Source organism: Pinus tabuliformis, chromosome 4_1, assembly GCF_031772625.1.
Source record: "Pinus tabuliformis cultivar Carrire ecotype Pingquan chromosome 4_1, CPIR1, whole genome shotgun sequence".
Lineage (NCBI taxonomy): Eukaryota > Viridiplantae > Streptophyta > Pinopsida > Pinales > Pinaceae > Pinus > Pinus tabuliformis.
This window is the reverse complement of record NC_142303.1, coordinates 640,296,840-640,318,655: the sequence shown is the minus strand read 5'-3', so window position 1 is coordinate 640,318,655 and position 21,816 is coordinate 640,296,840. Positions and strand designations below refer to the sequence as shown.

Here is a 21,816-nt window from a genome sequence, read left to right as displayed (position 1 = left end):
TGAAGATGATAGAAGATGGGAAAAGAAATCAGAAAGGTTGTCTAGCCTATCATGATCCCCTAAGGATTCATCTGCACCTATGGAGAAGTTTAGATCCCTTCCCACAATTAAATTCTCTCAATTACTCAAATATTTCTTCAAAAAGTTCAACCAATAGGGAAATTGAACATCATGTTGCCCATAGATATTTAGGAAGGTAAAACTGGTACCTAGATATATAGATAAACCATCCATTTCAAGACCATTCAAGATACTCTAGATACCTGCCATCTGAATTTTCCTTGGATCCCATCCAAGGGCTAGCCCACCAGAGTGTCCCCTTACATTTGAGGCTACAAACTGCCACCAGGGGAGAAATCCCTCAAGTAAGGCAACAACTTTGTCTCCATCCCCCAAAGTTTCCTGAAGAAAAAGAACCTTCAGACCTATAGACTGAATCAGTCTTTTAAAACCAATTTTTTTGGGATTTCTTTCTAAACCCTTGCAATTGAAAGATAAAAATATCATTTGGGAACCCCACTCTAGGCCTACAATGCTCTAAGTGCCCATTCCATTGTGTATTTTTCCTCAAAGCTAATTCTTCTATAGCCCTAACCTGAGCCAAAGATATGTTTTATTTTCTACCTCTTCCCTTTCTAGGGCCTTGAGTGACAGAGATGGGCCCCAAGCCACCACCTCCTTCTAAAGAGGAATCCAAATTTTGTAACATTCCAACCTTTGGATCACCAATATTTTTATTCCAATCCATTTCCAAATGAGAAAAATGACACAATAAAAAGGAAAAGGAAGAATGAGGGAGAGGAATATCCCTAAAGGTCCCCTCAGACGTCTGATGAGTGCATCCAGTCAACTCATTGGCATGCAGGGGTTCCATATACATTTGATCGTCCAAAGGCTGCTTCGGAATTCCTTCAGGCCGAACCAAACCAACTGGAATTTGATGTTCCTAAAATGGCACCTGTTGAATCCCTCTAGAACCAATTGCTTGATCTTCTATCTCATTCACTTTAGCTGGTGTCATTTTCATCCCTTGAACCCCAACTGCCGACCCCAATAACTCCTCCATTGTGTCACTCAGCTTCCCGGTTCCATAGGTCCCTTCTACAAACTTCCTTTGTTCTTTCTACTCGAGGCACCATGGTTAACTTTAGGCTTGAAGGGAAGTGGACAGGTATTCACAAGGTGGCCATATCGGTGGCATCTGTTGCATCTGAATAGAACCCCTTCATAATCTAAATCCACTAGCCACTCCTTATCCCTCCCAATATTCATAGTTTGATATAATTTTTCTCTAAGGTCAAGACTTAATAGAATTCGAGCCACTAACCAGTCCTTAGTTTCCTTAAAGGAATAGTCAACTTCAAGGAATTTCTCGAGAGTATTTCCTATATTCTCAAAACTCTGGGGGTTCCACATGTGGACTGGGAGGCCCGATAGACATACCCAAATAGGCATGACATTCAAATTTTCCCTTCGAGCATCAAATAAGGGAGACCAAGCTTTAAAAACAATCGAGGAAGAGTCAATAAACCATACCTATTTCAATACCCTTAGCGCATCCTCCTAAGATTTAAAGATCAACTGAAACCACCCTTTTGCTGAGTGATGAATTTCCAGAGCATCCTTTATCTTCCTTACTAAATTTTGGTCTTGCCATTTTTCAAGGGTTTCAACACTAAAATCCCTACTGCGGGCCTTCCCACTGTTGCCTTTTCATCCAACGTTGTCGCTTCTACCATCTCCATGACATATCCTAAACAAATTTTATATTGGATAGCTCCAGCCTCACTCCAGGAGATTCTTCTTCTTTTTCTTCTACCCACCCTTGAAACCCTCGTTATCGAGTGACTAGTTTTCCTTTAGAGCCTCCTTTCTCCCCCGAGAGGAATCCTCCTCACCCAAATATAATGACGTCGACAACAATATGGAGGAGTCCTTCACATTTGACCCTACCTACACCACTTTCGTCTCTCCTCTGAAAGGACCCTGAGGAAAGACATGTGCCTCATTTTCTAACCCTTTTTCCACCCCACAGCAGATATCCCCTTCCACTCTCCCCTCGACATCAAAACCGACTGGGGTTTTTTCCACTAGGCTCAGTAATACAAATATGTCGATTAAGCCCCCTCCCCTTGAAGCGTCAAGAAGGCTAGAGGCCAAAGAAGTATGTCTACCTTCCCCCTCAGAGGTTCTAGACTCTATTTGCTTGACAGGAAAAACCGTAAGACTATCATACAAAGAGACTGACTAAGAAATGGCAGTTGAGAAAGGATATTCAAAGGACTCAGAGAAGTAAAGCGATATTAAATTTCCATTGATTCTCGTTGTTGTCACCAAGTGTTCAACACCCCGCCCATCTGACACAACTCCATGCACTAGTTGGGATTCCGAGTTCCAACTCAGATTTTGATTTAGGGTCTTATCAACGTAGAAAAACCAAAAAACTTGGGAGTCCCAAAGGTAGACCTCTCATCCAGACTTTCATACTCGTAATCCACTAAGTCTTCCATATCCATTTCTTACCACCTCGAAGCCCCAACTGCCACCTCAACTCTAAATGATGAAGGTCAACGATAAATTAGGTAAATCTAATAACAACAGTAAACTTGTAAAAACCTTATAAATTACCCACGTTTACCCAACCCGTTATGAAATAAAGGAAGATTTCAAGATTATTCCCCTCCTCGCCAATGCTCCACCCCTAAACCGCCCAATGTCTACTCCAAACCTATTAGCACCTAACCACCATTTGATGGTCTATCAACCTTCAAACCTTAAACCTTCGTTGGGTGCCATGTCTCCCCTTCTTCTTTCTACAAACTCTTAACCATATAATGGTATTGTAATACCACAAAGAAGAATATATTGAAAATTATTTTTAGTTTTCTTGCTTTGGGTTTTTGGAGTCAAAAATTTGTGTTGATGTGTGTGTGTGTGTGCACTATCACATCTTTTCTGTATTATTAAGAATTTGTTTGTAGCAATTAACTATACAAAGTTAAAACCTACAGTTCATGCCAATTTTTTTCTTAATTGATGCATGGAAGGCTAGAGAAGCATTAATAGAAAAGAATATACCTATTTGGCTTACTTCTAAAAGTTAGTGTTACAAGTAAATGGACATGTCTCCTTCAAGCTTCTCGAATTTATCTTCAAGGTACTTAATCCCGTTACAGGGAAAAGTGTCTATATAGAACTGCTCTATCACACTAAGGTGTGACAGTTGCCTTAGAAACAAACAGAGAAAAGCTACTTTCATTTTTCCTTTATGAATTATAGATAGAGAGGAACAGAAAGACCAACCTCTGTCTTGCGCTAATCTCCTGATTTGATTCCCCTCTTCTTTGATAGTCTTTAGCTACTTGCTCCCTTGCACGCCCAGCTTCACAAAGTACCAGTAAGATCACAGAAGCATAGCACTATACAAAGACATGGATCTATAATCATAAACAATCTAGGATCAGATGTAAATTGACCATACAAATGTAGTAAGCATCAATGACACAAGAGCATGGAGGAAAACTTGAATAGCTTTTATTGATAAACAAGAAAGAGCCAAGAGGAGTTACAACTAGTTGTTCTGACCCAGCATCAACCTCCCAGCAAAGAAGGCCCTCTTCACCTCAAACAAAGCTTAGATCACCCAACAATCTGATGTTTGTCTCAAGAAACCAACAACAATTCCTTACAATATGCAAAATTCCAGCCTCTGGATCTCTGGGATGAGGGATCCATATATAGATATCTGTAATGGAGATGAGTCAGCTTATGATTTGATTAGTGTCTTCCCTCTGATAGTTCTTGCTTCCACTTGGAGATTGATGATCTCTTACTCATCCTTGGTCGAATTCAGTGTGGCAAGTGTCACAGGAGAAGTTTCTGGAAGCTTCCATTGCCTCTCCACCTCACGGAATGACACTGCCATTTGTCATTTCTCACCCATCGCACCCCATAGAAGGGATTTTTGAAATGCAACACACCCTCACAGTGTATTTAGGTGAGATGCAATGCACTTAGCCAGTGGAGCAGCTGAAATGATCCTGTTTTGACCAATCCTGAGCAGTTTTTCATGGAGAACTTCTGGGAGAAGCTGTAATTTGTTGACCTTGTTCCTTTAGGGGTTAGAAAAAAACTTTTAGGGACTTAGGAGCCCTTGGTTTATGGACATTTCATGCTTGGGGTTGTAGTGCCCAAAAATTTCTATAACAGTTGCCCCCTAAAGCATGAGGTCGTTAATCTTTTGATGTCGGGTGAAATGCTTTATTATGAGGATCCGAAGTTCTTTCAATGCTGGGAGGAGACCTGTAATAAGATACAATACAATACATTATCTTCATAATATTTTCATGATCTAGCTGAGGTGGGCATTCCCATGCTCAGCTTTATAAATTCATTTTCATGTACATAGGATAGACAATCGTCTGAGTGTAGACTGATGATTCTGGTAGAGCCATCATCCTTTTGATTGGATGATTATCTGTGCAGCAATGATGTACATTTGATGTCTTTATTTCCCTGAATATATATCGCAGCCCGGATGGATGAAACTAGATCCGGGGTCTTCAATCTCGTTCGATCTTCACTCGAAGTACAAGTCGAACCATGTGAGAAATGTTCTGAAGTCGAACATGGAAAGACATCGCTTGATTACCAGCCAATGATGTAAACTGTTAACAAGCGCAAGAGGAATCACCGATAATGATAATGACCCTCAAGGTACTGCAGTACAATTCACGTGGTGTGAATAAAGGACTTGGCGTCGAACACCACACAAAATCTTTCGGTCGAAGGCCATTGATGTAAACCTATCGCCGGAAGTGAGAAACTTGCCATTGAGGCATGCAAGCTTCAAAGTACTGAATGGGGTGTTCCTAGATCAACTTCTTGGATAATGAGCTGATGTCGACAAGAAGTGATCCGTCACAGGAGGGCCTTAATGAATCCCACATCAATGACACAGAACGGAGCAAATGAATTTAATGGAGGTGAAAACGATCTAGTGATATAAGGTTTAGGGTGGCGGTCATGAAAGAATGGAGTATAAATGTATGGTAGTGGGTGAGACACAGGTGAATTCTCTGAATGACTTCTCTTGAACATATCGGCGACACTGATGTGATGGATTGGTAGAATTAACCCCAAATGTGGATGGTATGATGGGACCATGGTGATGTGGCCATTGAATGAAACAACCCAACCCGACTCGAACACGAAGTGGAAGTGTCATGTTCAAGAGCGACTTGCTACCAACAAAGTTTCTTCAAGTTTTCTTCCCAATTTTCCCCAGTCATTGCTGACCAGTACCTCTTTATTTTTGTCAAGCTTGAGGAGGATAAAATATGCTTGTTTTATAATTTGCCCTTCGGGCAAACCCATCGCTATGTTTTAACGAGCCTAGCGATAGTGAAACTCGTTCTCGTCTATAGACAAGTTTGTTGCTATTTAAACTTTTAACGCGTTTAACGATAAAGATAACTCGGTCCTTTTCAATTTTAGAGAGTCTGAAAAGGAACGTAAAGATAACTCCAAAATTCCTTTTTCATCATCTAATCCCTTAAGTCCGAAAAAGTATAAAACAATACAGAAGGGATGAATTTTCGATACTTTTAATGAGCCAAACAAAACAAGCACTCGATCTTTTTGTGTAATAATCTCTCAGGTCCAAAAAGATTAAAATTTAGAGGAGAGATAGCACTTCCGGTCCCTTTAACGAGCTGGAGAGGCCAATGGCTCAGCGATCTTTTCATATTTTACGAGTCAGTTGAAAAGAGCTTAAAGGAGACTTGTCTTTTGAGGAACGAGTGATAAAATGGGTAGCAACTGATTCCAGGTAAGGTTTGGAATTTTCCAATCACGACAGTGTTACAAGGATGGCTAGTGAGATCACTGTTCGCAGCTGTTCCTCAAAATGGGTAAACAATCAAATGGAGGTGAATGATCGGCCAATGCAAAAGTGGAGGTGATGGTGCAAACATGACCAAGGCTTTAATGGTTGAAGTACTACATTCACGATGGTTATTTACCGGTGAATAGTTCATTTTTTAACGAGCTTAAACGCGGGGGGAAACATTTGCTCATGTCTTATGTTTATTTTTTAATGAGATTGAACTATGTGCTAAAACTGCTCGATGCGGGTTTATTTTTTAACGAGCTTGAACCTTGCGGTAACACTGCTCGATTAATCTAGTCGTGTGATAAGAATGTCTCATATATAAAAACGACAATTTTTAGAGTTTTGCCCCACATCTTTTCTTTATGCAAGTTAGGAAACGACCAATCCTACGAGTTTAAAGGGTTAGAGGACCTACAAATTTAAAAAAATAAATAGTCGCTCTTCGCTTGCACGCCAAAAGGCTTGCATGCCCCTAGGTATAAAACAAAGTTTCAAGGTTACCCCTTCTTTATTCCGTTAAAACATTTGTTTTACCGAGAAGAGGCCTACCTCTTATAGGTTACCCAAAGATTGTTTTATACATAGCGCAAACAAAACACTTCTTCAGTGATGTTTACTGAAATAGACAAAGGTGAGTGAAGGAGGCTACTCCACTCACGTAACTTTGACAAGAGAATCTTGTTCTAGAATAACCCCCTCTTCCAATCATGGACGGGAGTACAGACTAGTCATATTCTCTCGCGGAAACTTACCCTATACCTGAAGTTTTCCTGCCGAGGCAGACCAGGGTGCATGCCCCGTGGGTTTCATTCATGTCCCCCTGAATCACTCGCGCTCATCGGGTGGACGGACTGGAGATTGAGACATTTCTTGCGTGAAAATACCATTTAGGGATGGTATATGACTATTTGCTCTGTATGATCCGGGAAATGAAAGCTGGTCTACGAGCTTGACCACTCTTCCGGAAAACACATTACTCTAAAGAGTGAAGAGACAATTGCTCCCATGCAATAAATATAGTCTCGTCCAAGGAGTAGATTGTAATCCAGGGATCCTTGAACTACCATTACGTTCATGTGAACGGTTTTCCCTCTCAATATTATGGGAACATTGGGAAGGATCCCTAACGGTCGACTAGTTACTTTATCAAAACCTGTTAGATTTCTCATCTCAGGCAAAAGCGATGGCGAACCAAGCGCTTTCCAAGCAGTTGAGGAAAGGATACTCACAGAAGCCCCCTCATCTATGATGGTACCAACCATAACCATTCTATATATTTGAACAATGATTCGAAATGGTACACTAGCTAGTAAACAGGGTCTGCCTAGTTGATTCCAATCGAAGGAGACAACTAGGTTGCCTTGGAGGTGGGACCGAATAGACAGCCGGGTACAACTCTGACGAACTTCCTTCCTGCGGTAAAGGAACGGGTAAATTGCCCCCATGTTCGTTGGAGTCTGTGCTTATGAAAAGAATTTGGACGATGTCATCCTTGTTCTCTTCAATGACTGTATCATCTGAAGATGGAACCTTTGAAGGCAAGACCGGGTCAACTGCCGCCTCGACCTTTAGACTTTCGTCTAGTATGGGTTTAGATGGTTTATCTTCAATGATAGATGCTTCAGCCGACCACTTGAGCGGGCCAGCCGGATTTTCAACCAGTGACGGACTCGGCAAGAGTTTTTTATATCCAGGAGGAAGTCGTAACGGTGAAACCGGACGATCATCCAAAACTCTTTTAGCTTCGTCTAAGAAGGGACAACGGTGGACGGCATGATCGCCTTCGCACAGTTTACAAGGAAATCTATATTTTCCTCTTTGTCCTGGGGCTTCACTTTCACTAGTTGACGGTGTGTTTTCAACATGACCATCAGAGGTTGACAACATCGGGTTGTGCAAACGAGGAGACCAATCCCTTAAGATCCGAGGGATGTAAGGACAATCTCTGTGATAGTGGTCTCCTTTGCAAATGACACATGGCGATTTAGGCCTGGTCGGTGCAGTGTGTGGATTTTCGCTAGATGACGCTTGTTTGCCTCCATTCGCTTTTGGCTCCTTCTTCTTCTTCTTCTCTTTCTTCTTCTTTTCCTTCTTCTTCTCGGGTACTTGACTTTTGGCTTTACCAGCCCCGTCAAGCGAAGAGGAAGGAGGAGAGGAAGAATTAGAGGAAGTGGAAGGTTGGTGGGTAACTCTGGACTCGTCTAGTTGCTGATTCAATTGTTCAGGAATTGTGGTGTTCTGAACGACAGAGGTTGAGAAGAGCCATACAGGCAAACCAATTGTCAGTCCTGGAAGTGACAATGTGGCCATATGGGGCACACCAACATCTCCCCATGAGGAGAAGGGACTAGGATTTCATCCAAGGGGAATTCCTTGGTTGATGGATTCCATTTTCTCAACCCAAGATCAACATAGGAAAGGGTAATGAATATTCCGTTTAAAATAAATTTTAGACGCTTTGACACAACTTCTTCTTCTTCTTCTTCTTCTTCTTCTTCTTTTTTTTTTTTTTTTTTTTTTTTTTTTTTTTTTTTTTTTTCAGTTTTTAAGAGTCGAGAAAAAACAAAAGATGACTCTAATCTCCTTCGATTTTTAATGAGCCTGAAGTGACAAGTGCTCAGACGGACCTTTTTTGTTAAGGAGTCTGAAAAGGAACGAAAGGGACTGCTCTGGAAATCTAGGTAGAGGGATTACCAAACCAATCGCAAAACTGCAGAATACTTTTTACGGTATGGCAGTCAATCTTCCCGAATGTTGTGTTCAGTGCATTGTGATCGATAGGGCAGCAGACACGGCTTCCTATGGATAAAGGATTAAGCCTATTGGGGTCTCCCAAAATATACTCGACGGTACGTGGGAGCACACGTCCGTACTGGCACTTATCGTCTCAAAGTGGAGGAATCACCCAACCATAAGTGAGAACAATAGTTACTAGGCTTTACGACACCGGAATACGTCTCTAGCCTAGACTTATAAATGTTGTGCGTTAAGTTCCAAAGCGTTGTTAGATTCATTGAATTTATTTTAAGTTGATCTTGTTTATGAAGTTTGCCTTTCAGGTTCACCGCGAGATGTAGATGTAATTCCTAAAATGCAATCTAAGATGATAAACAAACTTTTTATCTTCTTTGTGCAATGAAAATCCTAGCTACTAAGGAAAAGAAGGACAAAATCTTCTCACAAAGAGCAAAGAGCACACTCTAAATGCACTTTCCTAAATCAAGCCAATCAGACTGTCTATATGCAAATGCACATGCATGTATTTGTTTTCGACTTTCTTAGTATATGAATGCTAAAAAGAAAGTTGATGCACAAATCTGAATTTCTTTTCAAGCGACAAATATTAACAAGTTTCTTTTCGAAATAAAAAATGGAGACGATCACAACACCTTACGATTTTGAAATGAATACTTGTCCTCGACACTAGAAAATTACAAATTCATACCAAAAGCAACAGTAGCAGGATAATCGACCATCAACAACAATCAAACTCTTTCCTACGATTGAAATCGACACTTGCGACAGTTTCAAATCAAAGGACGACAGTACGATTATGCTACTTTTGCAAAGGAGAACTGAAAATGACTCAACAAACAAACAAAAACATCTACAGTTCTTTTGTACAAAGGAGGCGGAATAACATCAAGGAAAAGGGGTTTCAAACAGACATATACTGATCATAGGCAGCAAAATTCAGGAATAGAACTGGAAAGAATGAATCACAGAAACCAAAACTGCACAGAGCCTAGTCTGATCAGCACACCTGTAACACAGAGAATTTGAAATGCAGCGCACCTTGTCCACTCGGGAAGTGCGCTGAAGTTCAGATTCTCTGAACAGTACCTACGCTGGGCTAGAAACGAGACTCTGTTTGGGTTCCGGGTCACAGTTTGCAGTTCAGTTCTTGGGTTTTGGCCGAGCAAAAGCAATCAGTAATGCAGCAATCAGGGGTAGATCTAAGGAGGATCTAAGAGCTATCACAAGGGCAATCAGATAGTTTGTGAATCAGTTGTTTAAATCATAAACAGATCCAGTAGACGGATTGAAGTGGCATTTATCTACTTTGCATTTGTTATGGAAAATGCAGTTCGAATACTACCTGTAAGTTTATGAAATAGACAATAAGGAATGATAAACAAACAAACTAATTCGTCTCCAGCGGAGTCACCATTTTGTTATAGGGAAAAGTGTCTATATAGAACTGCTCTATCCCACTAAGGTGTGACAGCTGCCTTAGAAACAAACAGAGAAAAGCTACTTTCATTTTTCCTTTATGAATTATAGATAGAGAGGAACAGAAAGACCAACCTCTATCTTGCGCTAATCTCCTGATTTGATTCCCCTCTTCTTTGATAGTCTTTAGCTACCTGCTCCCTTGCACGCCCAGCTTCACAAAGTACCTGTAAGATCACAGAAGCATAGCACTATACAAAGACATGGATCTATAATCATAAACAATCTAGGATCAGATGTAAATTGACCATACAAATGTAGCAAGCATCAATGACACAAGAGCATGGAGGAAAACTTGAATAGCTTTTATTGATAAACAAGAAAGAGCCAAGAGGAGTTACAACCAGTTGTTCTGACCCAGCATCAACCTCCCAGCAAAGAAGCCCCTCTTCACCTCAAACAAAGCTTAGATCACCCAACAATCTGATGTTTGTCTCAAGAAACCAACATCAATTCCTTACAATATGCAAAATTCCAACCTCTGGATCTCTGGGATGAGGGATCCATATATAGATATCTGTAATGGAGATGAGTCAGCTTATGATTTGATTAGTGTCTTCCCTCTGATAGTTCTTGCTTCCACTTGGAGATTGATGATCTCTTACTCATCCTTGGTCGAATTCAGTGAGGCAAGTGTCACAGGAGAAGTTTCTGGAAGCTTCCATTGCCTCTCCACCTCGCGGAATGACACTGCCATTTGTCATTTCTCGCTCATCGCACCCCATAGAAGGGATTTTTGAAATGCAACGCACCCTCACAGTGTATTTAGGTGCGATGCAACGCACTTAGCCAGTGGAGCAGCTGAAATGATCCTGTTTTGACCAATTATGAGCAGTTTTTCATGGAGAACTTCTGGGAGAAGTTGTAATTTGTTGACCTTGTTCCTTTAGGGGTTAGAACAACACTTTTAGGGACTTAGGAGCCCTTGGTTTATGGACATTTCATGCTTGGGGTTGTAGTGCCCAAAAATGTCTATAACAAATCCTCTACTAACAAGCCTTGTCCATGTGTCCTAATTTCTAGCAATAACAATAATTATTCTTCCTCCTACCTTTCTTAGTGAATGTCTGATTTTCATGCTTCTTCTTAATAGTGTAGTCAACATAATCATGTTCCTTCTCCTAATTACTTACCTAACCTCTTCCTATATAGTCTTCTCAATTGTTTCCTTTCAACAAATGGGCCTATTGTTTAACTTCATGTTTCCCTTCATTAAGAAAGTTTTCTCATGCCATGATTAGAAAACCAAAGAAAGAGTTAAAGGAATAATCCTTACCGTCTTCTTTTTGGAAGCCCAACTAACACAAAATATCAAGTTGAATATATCATAAGATATCTTCAAGTTCATCATGATCAATTTTATGACTTTGCCAACTTTCTTCAAAAAGCTTGTTCTATATTCATGCAATTTCAATGATATCTCCTTCACACGAGCTAGATGATCTTTAGTTATTTAAAATGAGAGAGTATTAAGAGAGCCATTGAATATTTCTCAATTTTCATTACCTTGCTATAATTGGTTTTATAAAATAGAGTCTTCAACTTCTTCCATACTCCACTCATTATTCCAATAGTTGTTGTCTTTTAGCTATTGTTGGTAAGTCAACATTGTAGTTGCATGCAAGATGATGTATTTGGTTATCATGTTACATTGGAGTAATGCAAGATCCTCGTTTGTTTAGATCATAAATGTGTTATTTAAATGGATGATTGGTATATTGATAAGTCTTTATACTTAAGTTATGATAAATAATATTAGATTTATGATATGAATGTGTTATATATGTGAAAGAGTTCATATCAATAGAGTAGGCCCCACCTTAAATATTAAGGGATATAGGGTGAGGATTCACCATTCTCTACTCGTGGCCCATAGAGGCTACTTACACATATTAGATTAGAGGTTATGTTTAATTGCATCATAACCTAAACTTAACTAACTTATTCAACTACATAGATATATTTCATCACATGCAAATAAGTGCAAGCTTAACTAGGCAATAAAATATGGGATTTTTTAATCTTATTGATCTTATGTGCATTTAATTTTATTATTTCTTTCACTCTACATGGCATAGTTGAGATCATCCCAATGTTGTGCTATCTTCATTCTACCATTCCAAAAATGAAAAGGTCAATAACGCTTTATTGAATCCTAAAAACCAAGACATCGAGAAAAAGCATTATTAGCCTTTTCATTTTTATTGACCAATGTTGTGTTATCTTCATTCTACCACACTGTGCTACTCCAAAAATGAAAAGACAATAACACTTTATTGAATCCTAAAATCCAAGATATAGAGAAACAAACTCTTTCCTAAAACCAAGGCTAATTGGGGAGCTCTATTTGAAGCAATTGAGTTTAAATATGGGATTGTAAGCGCTAATGCTAAGATGATGTCTTTATTACCACAATCACTCATTTCATGCATGACGTGTGACTCAAAATAGAGAAAAATGCAAACATGAGTAGGCCCAATGGTTAAGAACATGTTTCCTCCTCAGACATCATAGGTTCAAAACAAAATGAGGTAAAGTTACACATATTGATTGAAATCTATTGTACCACCATGATGAAGTTTCAACAATAAACATCCCTTAAAATGAAGCCCCTTAATAACCATTAATGAAAATATTTTCAGACATCTTATCCCTACTAAATCACAAATTCTTATAATATTCACTTGCAAATTATCAATACTAACTTTACTCAATTTCCAATAAAAAAAGTTCATAAAACTCATTTAAAAAAAAAAGATAAATAGAAGGACTAAATGTCTCTCTGAATGACCTTCTCACACTAATGCAAAGAGGTAAAAGATATCTATCATTCATATTCCAAGAGCTTAGGAGTTTTGCAGTTACATGCCATCAAATGAATGGACAATATCTTGACAAATGAATAGACAATACACTGACACACTTTACATGAATCCTAAAACTTTTAAAATTGCATAATTGCTCACCATCAAATAAATGTATACCCATCCATCCAATAAGACAACCCCAAAGCCTTTAAATATATGTAAAGCTTGCCTAATAAATATCCCTCAGTATAAAATCCATCCATTTAAAAACACAAACCGTGACACCTTGAAATCCACGCAGAGCGTACTTACCCAAAAAAAACCTCCTCAAAATCCACATAACGTGTACCTAGTGAATAAAAAGCCAATGATATTTTAATCACTCATTTATACCCCAATCCAAAAACATGTCTCACAATCATTATTACTGCAAATGGCAAATGTTCAAATATTTTATTTCCAAAAGTGGGTGGATGTCAATTTGAAAATTTAAGATACTTCCTAAAGCTTCAATGTCTTTTGAGTACTCCCATGATAAAATGATAAAGTACACTTGCCACCCTTTTTTCTCTTCTTTATTCCTATGGAACATCACTATAAAATATTTGAGATCAAGTAACATCACTATAAAATATTTGAGATCAAGTACACTTGTTTTTTTTAAGTTTATCACCAGGAAATACATGAGAATATTTATAAGGTTAGGTTATGTGAGTATGCCATTTGTAAGCTAAGAGGTTCATTTGATTATACTATTGAAGTTAAATGAATATTTTAGTGTTTAGTTTTTTTATTATTTTATAATATTATTTTTGTTCGGATGCTAATGTTTTATTATTTAAACTATATTTCTAAATATAAAAATACTTGCAGGGTTTTAATTTTTTTTGAGACATTGGTCTAAATTATATAACTAAAACTATAAATTTTTCAATTTTTATTTAAATTTTGGATAAAGTTAATTAGAAAAATTATTTAGCACATGATTAAAAAATTATTTTATCAAATTACAACAAATATTAAAATATATTATTTTTTTTAGTTTTAAGAACTAATTATATAAATTTTAAAACAAAATATTTGTAAGTTTATTTTAATGAAAAGAGTTATAGAGTTATAATGGTATGAGTATTGGGTAAATTTAATTAAATAATTAAAATAATAGATGAAATGATTTTTTTTGTGGTAATTTTTTAGTTATTTTTAATTGAGATTCGATAGAGATTTTTAAAAATTTGAGTTTAAATTGTTTATTCTGTGGAATTTTAGGGTGTGAGGGATTTTTAAGCATTCAAAAATATATTTTAAATAACAAAAATTGGCATAGTCTAACTTATAGACAAAATAGTCTCTTTTACCGGATCCGACGATACAATTTCAAGAAAGAATGTGATTCTTTGTTGTTTAAAATATAGTTTTGAATGCATAAATGGAATCAACACTCGGAGAAACCCTTGGGGCACCCAAATTTTACGATTAAACAACTTAAACTCAAGTTTTTAAAAAACTTTGGTGAATTTTGATTAAAATTAACTAGAATAGGTTAAGTTGTGCCCAAAAAATCACAATCTTGCTTGAAATTGTATTGCTGGATTCTGGTGAAAAATGTCACTTTGTCTATAAATTAGATCTAATTAAGACTTATCGAAAATTCATTCTTACCTATTCAACCATGGCAAATGATTTGAGGCTTTGGAGTAGTACCGTAGTGAATATCACTATTATACTTTAAAAACAATTCCCTTTCATTGATGATTTTTTTTAGAATAAGGATAAATAAGAGATAAATTTTTTTTAGAATAAGGATAAATAAGAGATAATTTAAATTCCCCAAATAAAAGGAAGTTCCATTGTTATCTTTAATAAATTTGGTAAAATTAAAAAACAATTGAAAATAATAAATATATAAATAATTAACAAAGTTTCCATAAATTTTAAAAAAGGCGTAGTTTTACTTATAAATGAAATGAACTTTTTTGAGCATTTTTTCTAGTTAATTTTAATCAAAAGAGATTTAAAAAAGAATGAGTTTAAGCTGTTTAATCTATAAAATTCAAGTGCTCCGAGCATTTTTCACGTGTTGAATCCATTTATGCATTCAAAAAAGACATTTTAAATAACAAAAAATCACAATCTTACTTGAAATCGTATATTCCGGTGAAAACGCTATTTCATCTATAAGTTAGACTATGCCTAAAAAAAATCATATAACTACAAAATATAACCCTTTTTTTTAATAAATATGTAAATATTTTAAATTTGTAATTAATTAGAAGATGATTTTCTTTTAGGTGATTGACTTTTTGGGTGAACAATTTACCTATCTTAAGCTTTTTGTTCCTAAAAATGGGTGAAGATTTCACCCGAAACATTGGACACCTAAAACATAATACACAATTATCTAGAAATCATCATCATAAAATTATGGACTTAGAAAATCTTTATATTAAAATTGTAATTAATTATTAAATTTAATTAAGGTTTGAAATTTAATTATTCCAATAATTTGAGTGAAAGAATTGGAGTTATCTTTAGTGTGACTTTTTAAACTTTCCAAAATCAGCGGAAAAATTTGAGGTGAAATCTTGATTTGTGTTATTTAAAATGGCTTTTTGATTGTATATATGGATTCAGCACCTTGAAAAACCCCTAGGGCACTTCGATTGTACAGGGGTTACCCATAAGCTTGTGATTTCAATAAATTATTGCCGGATTTTAGAGAAATAAGAATGGAAAAACCGATCGGAAAAACTTCTAAAAAATCCCGCTAAAAACAATTAGGTATAAATATAATTTTTAAAACTTTATTTAAAATAAATGGTAATAAATGTTCGACTAAATCTTAATTTTAAAGGACACGCGATTCCTATTTCCGCCACAGTTTTTTAATTAATGCCCCCTGACATGGGGGCGCGATACGCGAGAAAAAAAACTGGAGGAGAAAAAAAAACAGTCTCGCGTTATATTTCCCTATCACGCCCCCATGTCAGGGGGCATTAATTAAAAAACTGTGGCGGAAATAAGAATCGCCTATATATTTGTTATGAATGTAATTTTTAAAATTTTATATATTTGTTATGAATGTAATTTTTAAAATTTTATTTAAAAATAGATGGTAATAAATGTTTTGACGAAGTCTTAATTTTAAAAGGGAAAAAAATAATATTATGATCAACTACTATACAATTTTATATTTAAAAACAATTTTGAAACTTACGCTCATTTCCCTTTTAAAATAAAATAATAATTACGTTCGTTTGCCATTTAAAATAATAATTTTAATTCTGGTAAGGAATTTAAGAATAATTTAACCAATTAAAAAACTATTCCAATTTTAAAGGCAAATAATCATTATCCGTTCTGTTCATGCAGGGTATGGACTGAGCAGAGAAATTCGAGAAATGAAATCCTTACGCAAACAAATAAAAGAGAAGAATTAAAAAAGAGACAAAAGAATATTAGATATCTAGAAGGGTGTAGATGCAGACTAGTTGTTATTACTATTTAAACTCTCAGGATTACACATTACATCGTCTTTTATAAATTGGGAAATAATTAGATTTAGCTTCCGCCGAAGGTTTTATGAGGGATTTTACATACAAAATCGAAGGTTTGAGAAGGGATTAACTATCATTTACAAATTCGCCCGGTGGGATTTTCATCTTGTCATCAGGTGTGTTGTGTGGGAAGAGGAAAAGACTTGTAACTCCAAACACCTCAAATACCCTCCATACCCTACCGAATTCTCTTGAAACTTGAAACGGTCTGCAGTTGCTAAATTTCCATATTGTTTTGTTTCTTGGGTTCGTGTGCTTTGTGGGTTTGAAATCAAGGGCGGAGCTGGGCTGTTCAGGGCGCCATGGATAGGTACCAGAGGGTGGAGAGGCCGAAGGCTGAGACTGCAATTAATCAGAATGAAATCCGGGTGACAACTCAAGGGTTGATAAGGAATTATGTCAGTTATGCCTCGAGTCTCTTGCAGGTAATTGAAGTGCCAATTATTCTTGACTTTTCCCTTTGTGGGTGGTTAAAGATTTGTCTGCATGCCTTTTGGGCTTGATGAATTGGGCCTGAATTATGAACACCCATCTTGGCTCTGTGGTCATTGTGGGGAAGGTTACTTTGATTGGCAATTGATTGTTTCTTGATGGTTTTTTTATTATCAGTATTTTGTATCTTTTAGTTTCTTTCATAGAATATGAATGGAGTCATGGCGAACTGGTTGGATTACGCCTACCCACATCGGTATTGTATTGCTTTGGGGCCTATATAGGCATCCTTGAGAATTGATCTTGTGACCTTCAGTTGGCTTCTTGGTTCCTAGATCAGGGATTCTTGGCTCCATTTCAGATTCTTGGCCTCATTTCCAAATTGGCGGTTATATTGTAAATGGTTTAGTTTCATTTGTTAGTGTTACTGTTTCCCATGAGAATCCAATTAGAACCTACTAGATTGGCATCAGGCATCAAGATGCAGATCAAACTTACTTTGCCAATGTTTGTAATGGCACCAACTATTGTACATAGTTCTCGTTTCTCTTAAATATATACATAAATTTGGCTAATTTTTTAGTACCAAAGCTATACTGTTTGGAATCTGAAGTGGCATCTTAAGTGTTAGGTTCAAGAGGATTATTCCACTGTTAATTTTGTCTAAAGTATTATTATTTCTATGGAAAGAGGTAGTTCAGATTGCATTTAGGGTTTGTAATCTATTCTGTTCGTTGATGTTATCTCGTCTTTTCTCTCTCTTTCGAAGTAACATTTGGTTTGCTTATCGCACTTTGAATTTTGATGTAAATCTTGAAGCACCATTATCCCTATGGAAAAGGAAGCTTGCATTTAGGTTTTTTTGTAATGTTACAATTCTGTTCCCGTATTCTCTTTTTTCCTTTTCTTTTCTTTTGAAGCAGCATTGGGTTTTCTTACTGCACTGAATTTTGATGCAAATCTTGAAACACCATTGTTTGTGTGGAAAAGGCAGCTATTTAGATTGCTTTTAGGTTTTGTAATGTGACAATTCTATTCCCTTATTCTCTTCTTTCCTTCTTTCTTTTGAAGCAGCATTAGGTTTTGTTGCTGCTCTGTGAATTCTGATGCAACGTTTAAACATTATTATACCCATGAAAAAAGGTGGTTATCTAGGTTGCAATTAGGTTTTGTGATGTTACAATTACGTTGGTTGGTGTTATCTACCTGTCTTTTCTCGTTCTTTTGAAGTTGGAATTGGTTTTTTGCTTGAACCGGATTTTTGGTCTTCTATCTAGCTATTCTGTAAATCAAATTGTTTGGAGTACAATCAGTTGCTGCCATTTTTATGATATCAACCTCAGGTTTTTGCTCCTGTTTGCTTGTGCTCTACATTGGCTCTACCTAATTCAGAAGAGGATTTATGTCATGCTATGAATCTTGTTGCATATGTTGTCTAACTGACTGCAGTAATCGTCAGTATGGCATTGTGTTTTTGTCACCTTGGGTTTAGTTTTATATCGGTATATAATTATTGCCCTCGATGTGCATTTAATCAACGGTTTGCAGTTTCTCATGTTCGATGTCATCTTCTTTGTTTTCCTCATTTCCAAAATGAGATAAAAGATATTTTAGTCATGAAATGGCTGGTTTCACTCCCAATTTCTCTCTTCTCTACTGTTCATTCGCTATTCTTGGTCTACTTAACAATATCATGTGAAGCCATGCCTATACCCTTAAAATTTAAATGAGCTGCAGAATTGAACTATTGTTTTCACTGCCAAGTCTTAGACAGGGCACTTGTGTTTTTGGGTAGATGACTTTTCCTTAATGTGTTTATCCAGTTTGCAGTTCATTACTTGTCTTCGCACATTTAAATATGTGAATGAATCTTAGCTATTGAATGAAATGACAGTTAGTATTTAATTTTTTTATGATTGATTGGCCAAATTATCTCTATAAGATAAAAGATGCAAGCACTTTTCAGTTCTATTTACCAACTAAATTTTTTGCCCTTCTACCTTCAGGACAAGGCAACTCCAGAAATTGTGTTGAAAGCAATGGGCCAAGCCATCAGCAAGGCTGTAGCGATTGCTGAAATAATAAAAGTAAGTGCATTTTATGTTTGTAGGAAATTTTCCGGAATTTTATGCATTTAGTTTTTAATGTTTCTCTTCTGAATTTTTATTTTTAAAAGCTTAAAGCATATTTTTCAATATTTTTATTAGTTTGCATAATTGCAGCGAAGAGTTCCTGGTCTACATCAGATTACAGCAATCAGCTCAACAAGCATAACAGATGTCTGGGAGCCAATTGAAGAGGGGTTGTTGCCGTAAGTAATATTGTGATAGCTATCTTCAGAATTTGATGCTTATTATGCTATTTTGATATTAAATGAAATAGCATTCAACATAAACTTGTTCCCTGGCAAAGCCTTCCAAAATTTTCGCCTATGTACTGAAAGTGTCACCTGCAATATGCTTGTTTTTGCTGGTATAACTAATTAGGGTGGTTGTGTCTTTTGTTTTAACTGTGTTGGATTGGTCCGTATAATGGATTGTGTCTTTTGTTTTAACTATGTTGGATTGGTCCATATAATGGGTTACTGATTTGATTTGTAATTTTTCACTCTAGCTTGGAGACAACCCGGCATGTTTCAATGATCACAATCACTCTTTCGTTGAAGGAGCTTGATGCTACTGCCACTGGGTAAGAATTTAGATTGAAGCTTCTGTGCACTTCTTTACATGGGTTAGTGTTGATGTTCACCACTCTTGTTAATCCAAATTTATGTTCAAGTTTCTGGGCACTTATCTACATCAATTAGTATTGAAGTTCATTGTTAATTAATTGATTTTATCTTTGTGGTTTTTACGATTGTCGTAATAATTACTTCTTTCAGTGATTCGACTGGATATAATTTTTATTTTGTATTTGATGAGTTTTAACTTGCAGTTTTAGTACATCATATGAATAGTCTTTTCTGATTTCTTTTGTTCTCTTCAACCGCAGTTATCAGGCTCCGCCAACCAAACAGCTAGCAGGGGTTGGTGCTGAAGGTGTGTCAATAACTTCTAGTACATAGTAATATACTTGAAAGCATGCTTCAATTGTAAGATGACAATAGCCAAATGCTAATTTCTGTATAATCTGTTGCCTATGATATCTCAGGTGGCAGGGGTAGAGGTCGTGGAAGAGGAAGAGGCAGAGGCAGGGGCTGGGGAAGAGTATGGGGAAGATCAGGTATTCATCCGAAACTTTCTTGATTTTGGAACCTGAAAGTTTTGTATCTAGGAGTTAGGTGCCCACTTCTGAAGCTGGATGTTAGGAAACTTGAACAAAACAATAATTAATTTGTTTTTTTTTCTGTTTGCTCATTATAGAAAATGGTGGTTCCTATGATGATGAAGGCTATAATGGCTACTACGGTGGTGGTGGGGGATACTACAGTGGTGGGGGGTGGTATGTTGGTTGGGGTCGTGGCCGTGGTAGAGGGCGTGGAGTATTTCGTGGGCGTGGAAGGGGAAGTGGAGTAAGAGGAAGAAGAGGAGGGGGTAGAGGATTGGTAGGGGGTAGGGGATTTGTAGCAACTGAGGTTGCAGCCTGAGCTCCGAAGTCCTGGATCACATTTTTGCACACAACTCAAAGTTCTATTGAGTTCTGGTGCAAATTTCAAATTTCATATACGAGCTTTGATGTCAAGAGCAGTTTGGTGCTGGAAATAAAAAAGTGGGTAACTATAAGTCAATTGTTCGTGCCTAAGTGTCAACTTTGTGAATAACCAGTGGAGTTTTAAATGGTTTTGGTCATATAGTATTTGATTCCACGTGAGTTTTATCAGGGGTTCCGGGATCACATGTTAATGTGAAATTTTGTGGAACATAGTAGGAGTGTTATCCTTTGTGACAATGGATATTATTGAATTCAAAACATGATTCATTATGCTTCGCCATGTATATATGCTCTGTACAGGCAAATTATTCATGTGAGCCTTCATTATTGTCTACCGTGTGTATATAGTCTGCATTAGTATAAAGTAGTTGTTTTGATATGAATGCATTCTGTATGTTTCCTACAACTTAGTTTGTTAATTTCATTGACATTCACTGGAAAGGATGAGACATTTAAATCTAAGTCATATGGAATACAAAGGATTATGGGTTCTTGTCTATATCAAATTCAGATGTTCTGTGAAAGGAATGCAAAAAGTCTGTTAATTTCATTGACATTCACTAGAAAGGATATTAGACACTCTCTAGTGCCATATAGAGTATAAAGGATTATGGGTTCTTGTCTGTATCAAAGGATTATGGGTTCTTGTCTATATCAAATTCAGATGTTCTGTGAAAGAAATGCAAAAAGTTTGTTAATTTCATTGACATTCACTGGAAAGGATATTAGACAGTAAAGGATTATGGGTTCTTGTCTGTATCAAATTCATATGTTCTGTGAAATAAATGCAAACCTGAGCAAAACTTAAATGTAAGTCATATGGAATACAAAGGATTATGGGCTCTTTTCTGTATCAAATTTTCAGATCTTCTACACAACCTCTGCTGTTTCCCAATCAGTCGATGTGAAGACTCCTCGGAGAACTTCTCTGCTGTTTTCAATTGGAAAACTAGTTATTCAAGTTAACTTCTCTGCTGTTTTCAATTGGAAAAGTAGTTAGTTATTCAAGTTAATTTCAGCGATATTTTCTATAAAGGAAATTTGTGAAGACTCCTCGGAAAACTTCTCTGCTGTTTTCAATTGGAAAAGTAGTTATTCAAGTTAACTTCTCTGCTGTTTTCAATCGGAAAAGTAGTTATTCAAATTAATTTCATTGACATTCTCTATAAAGGAAATTAGATTATTGTAGCAGAACTTAAATGTAAAGACATATGACATATGGGATACAAAGGAATAAAGGAAA

The 21,816-nt window shown here is 36.6% G+C and overlaps 1 protein-coding gene across 1 annotated transcript; it reads left to right on the top strand.

Moving 5' to 3' along the window:
* The first annotated feature begins 16,318 nt into the window (after window positions 1-16,318).
* On the top strand, window positions 16,319-20,885 carry LOC149177680 (uncharacterized). Its single transcript, XM_089420189.1, has 7 exons — window positions 16,319-16,915; window positions 18,929-19,009; window positions 19,145-19,233; window positions 19,536-19,610; window positions 19,914-19,960; window positions 20,073-20,144; window positions 20,285-20,885. Exons 1-7 carry the CDS (start codon window positions 16,793-16,795, stop codon window positions 20,506-20,508), a joined length of 711 nt encoding a protein of 236 aa, XP_089276315.1. The 5' UTR covers window positions 16,319-16,792; the 3' UTR covers window positions 20,509-20,885.
* The last annotated feature ends 931 nt before the right edge of the window (window positions 20,886-21,816 follow it).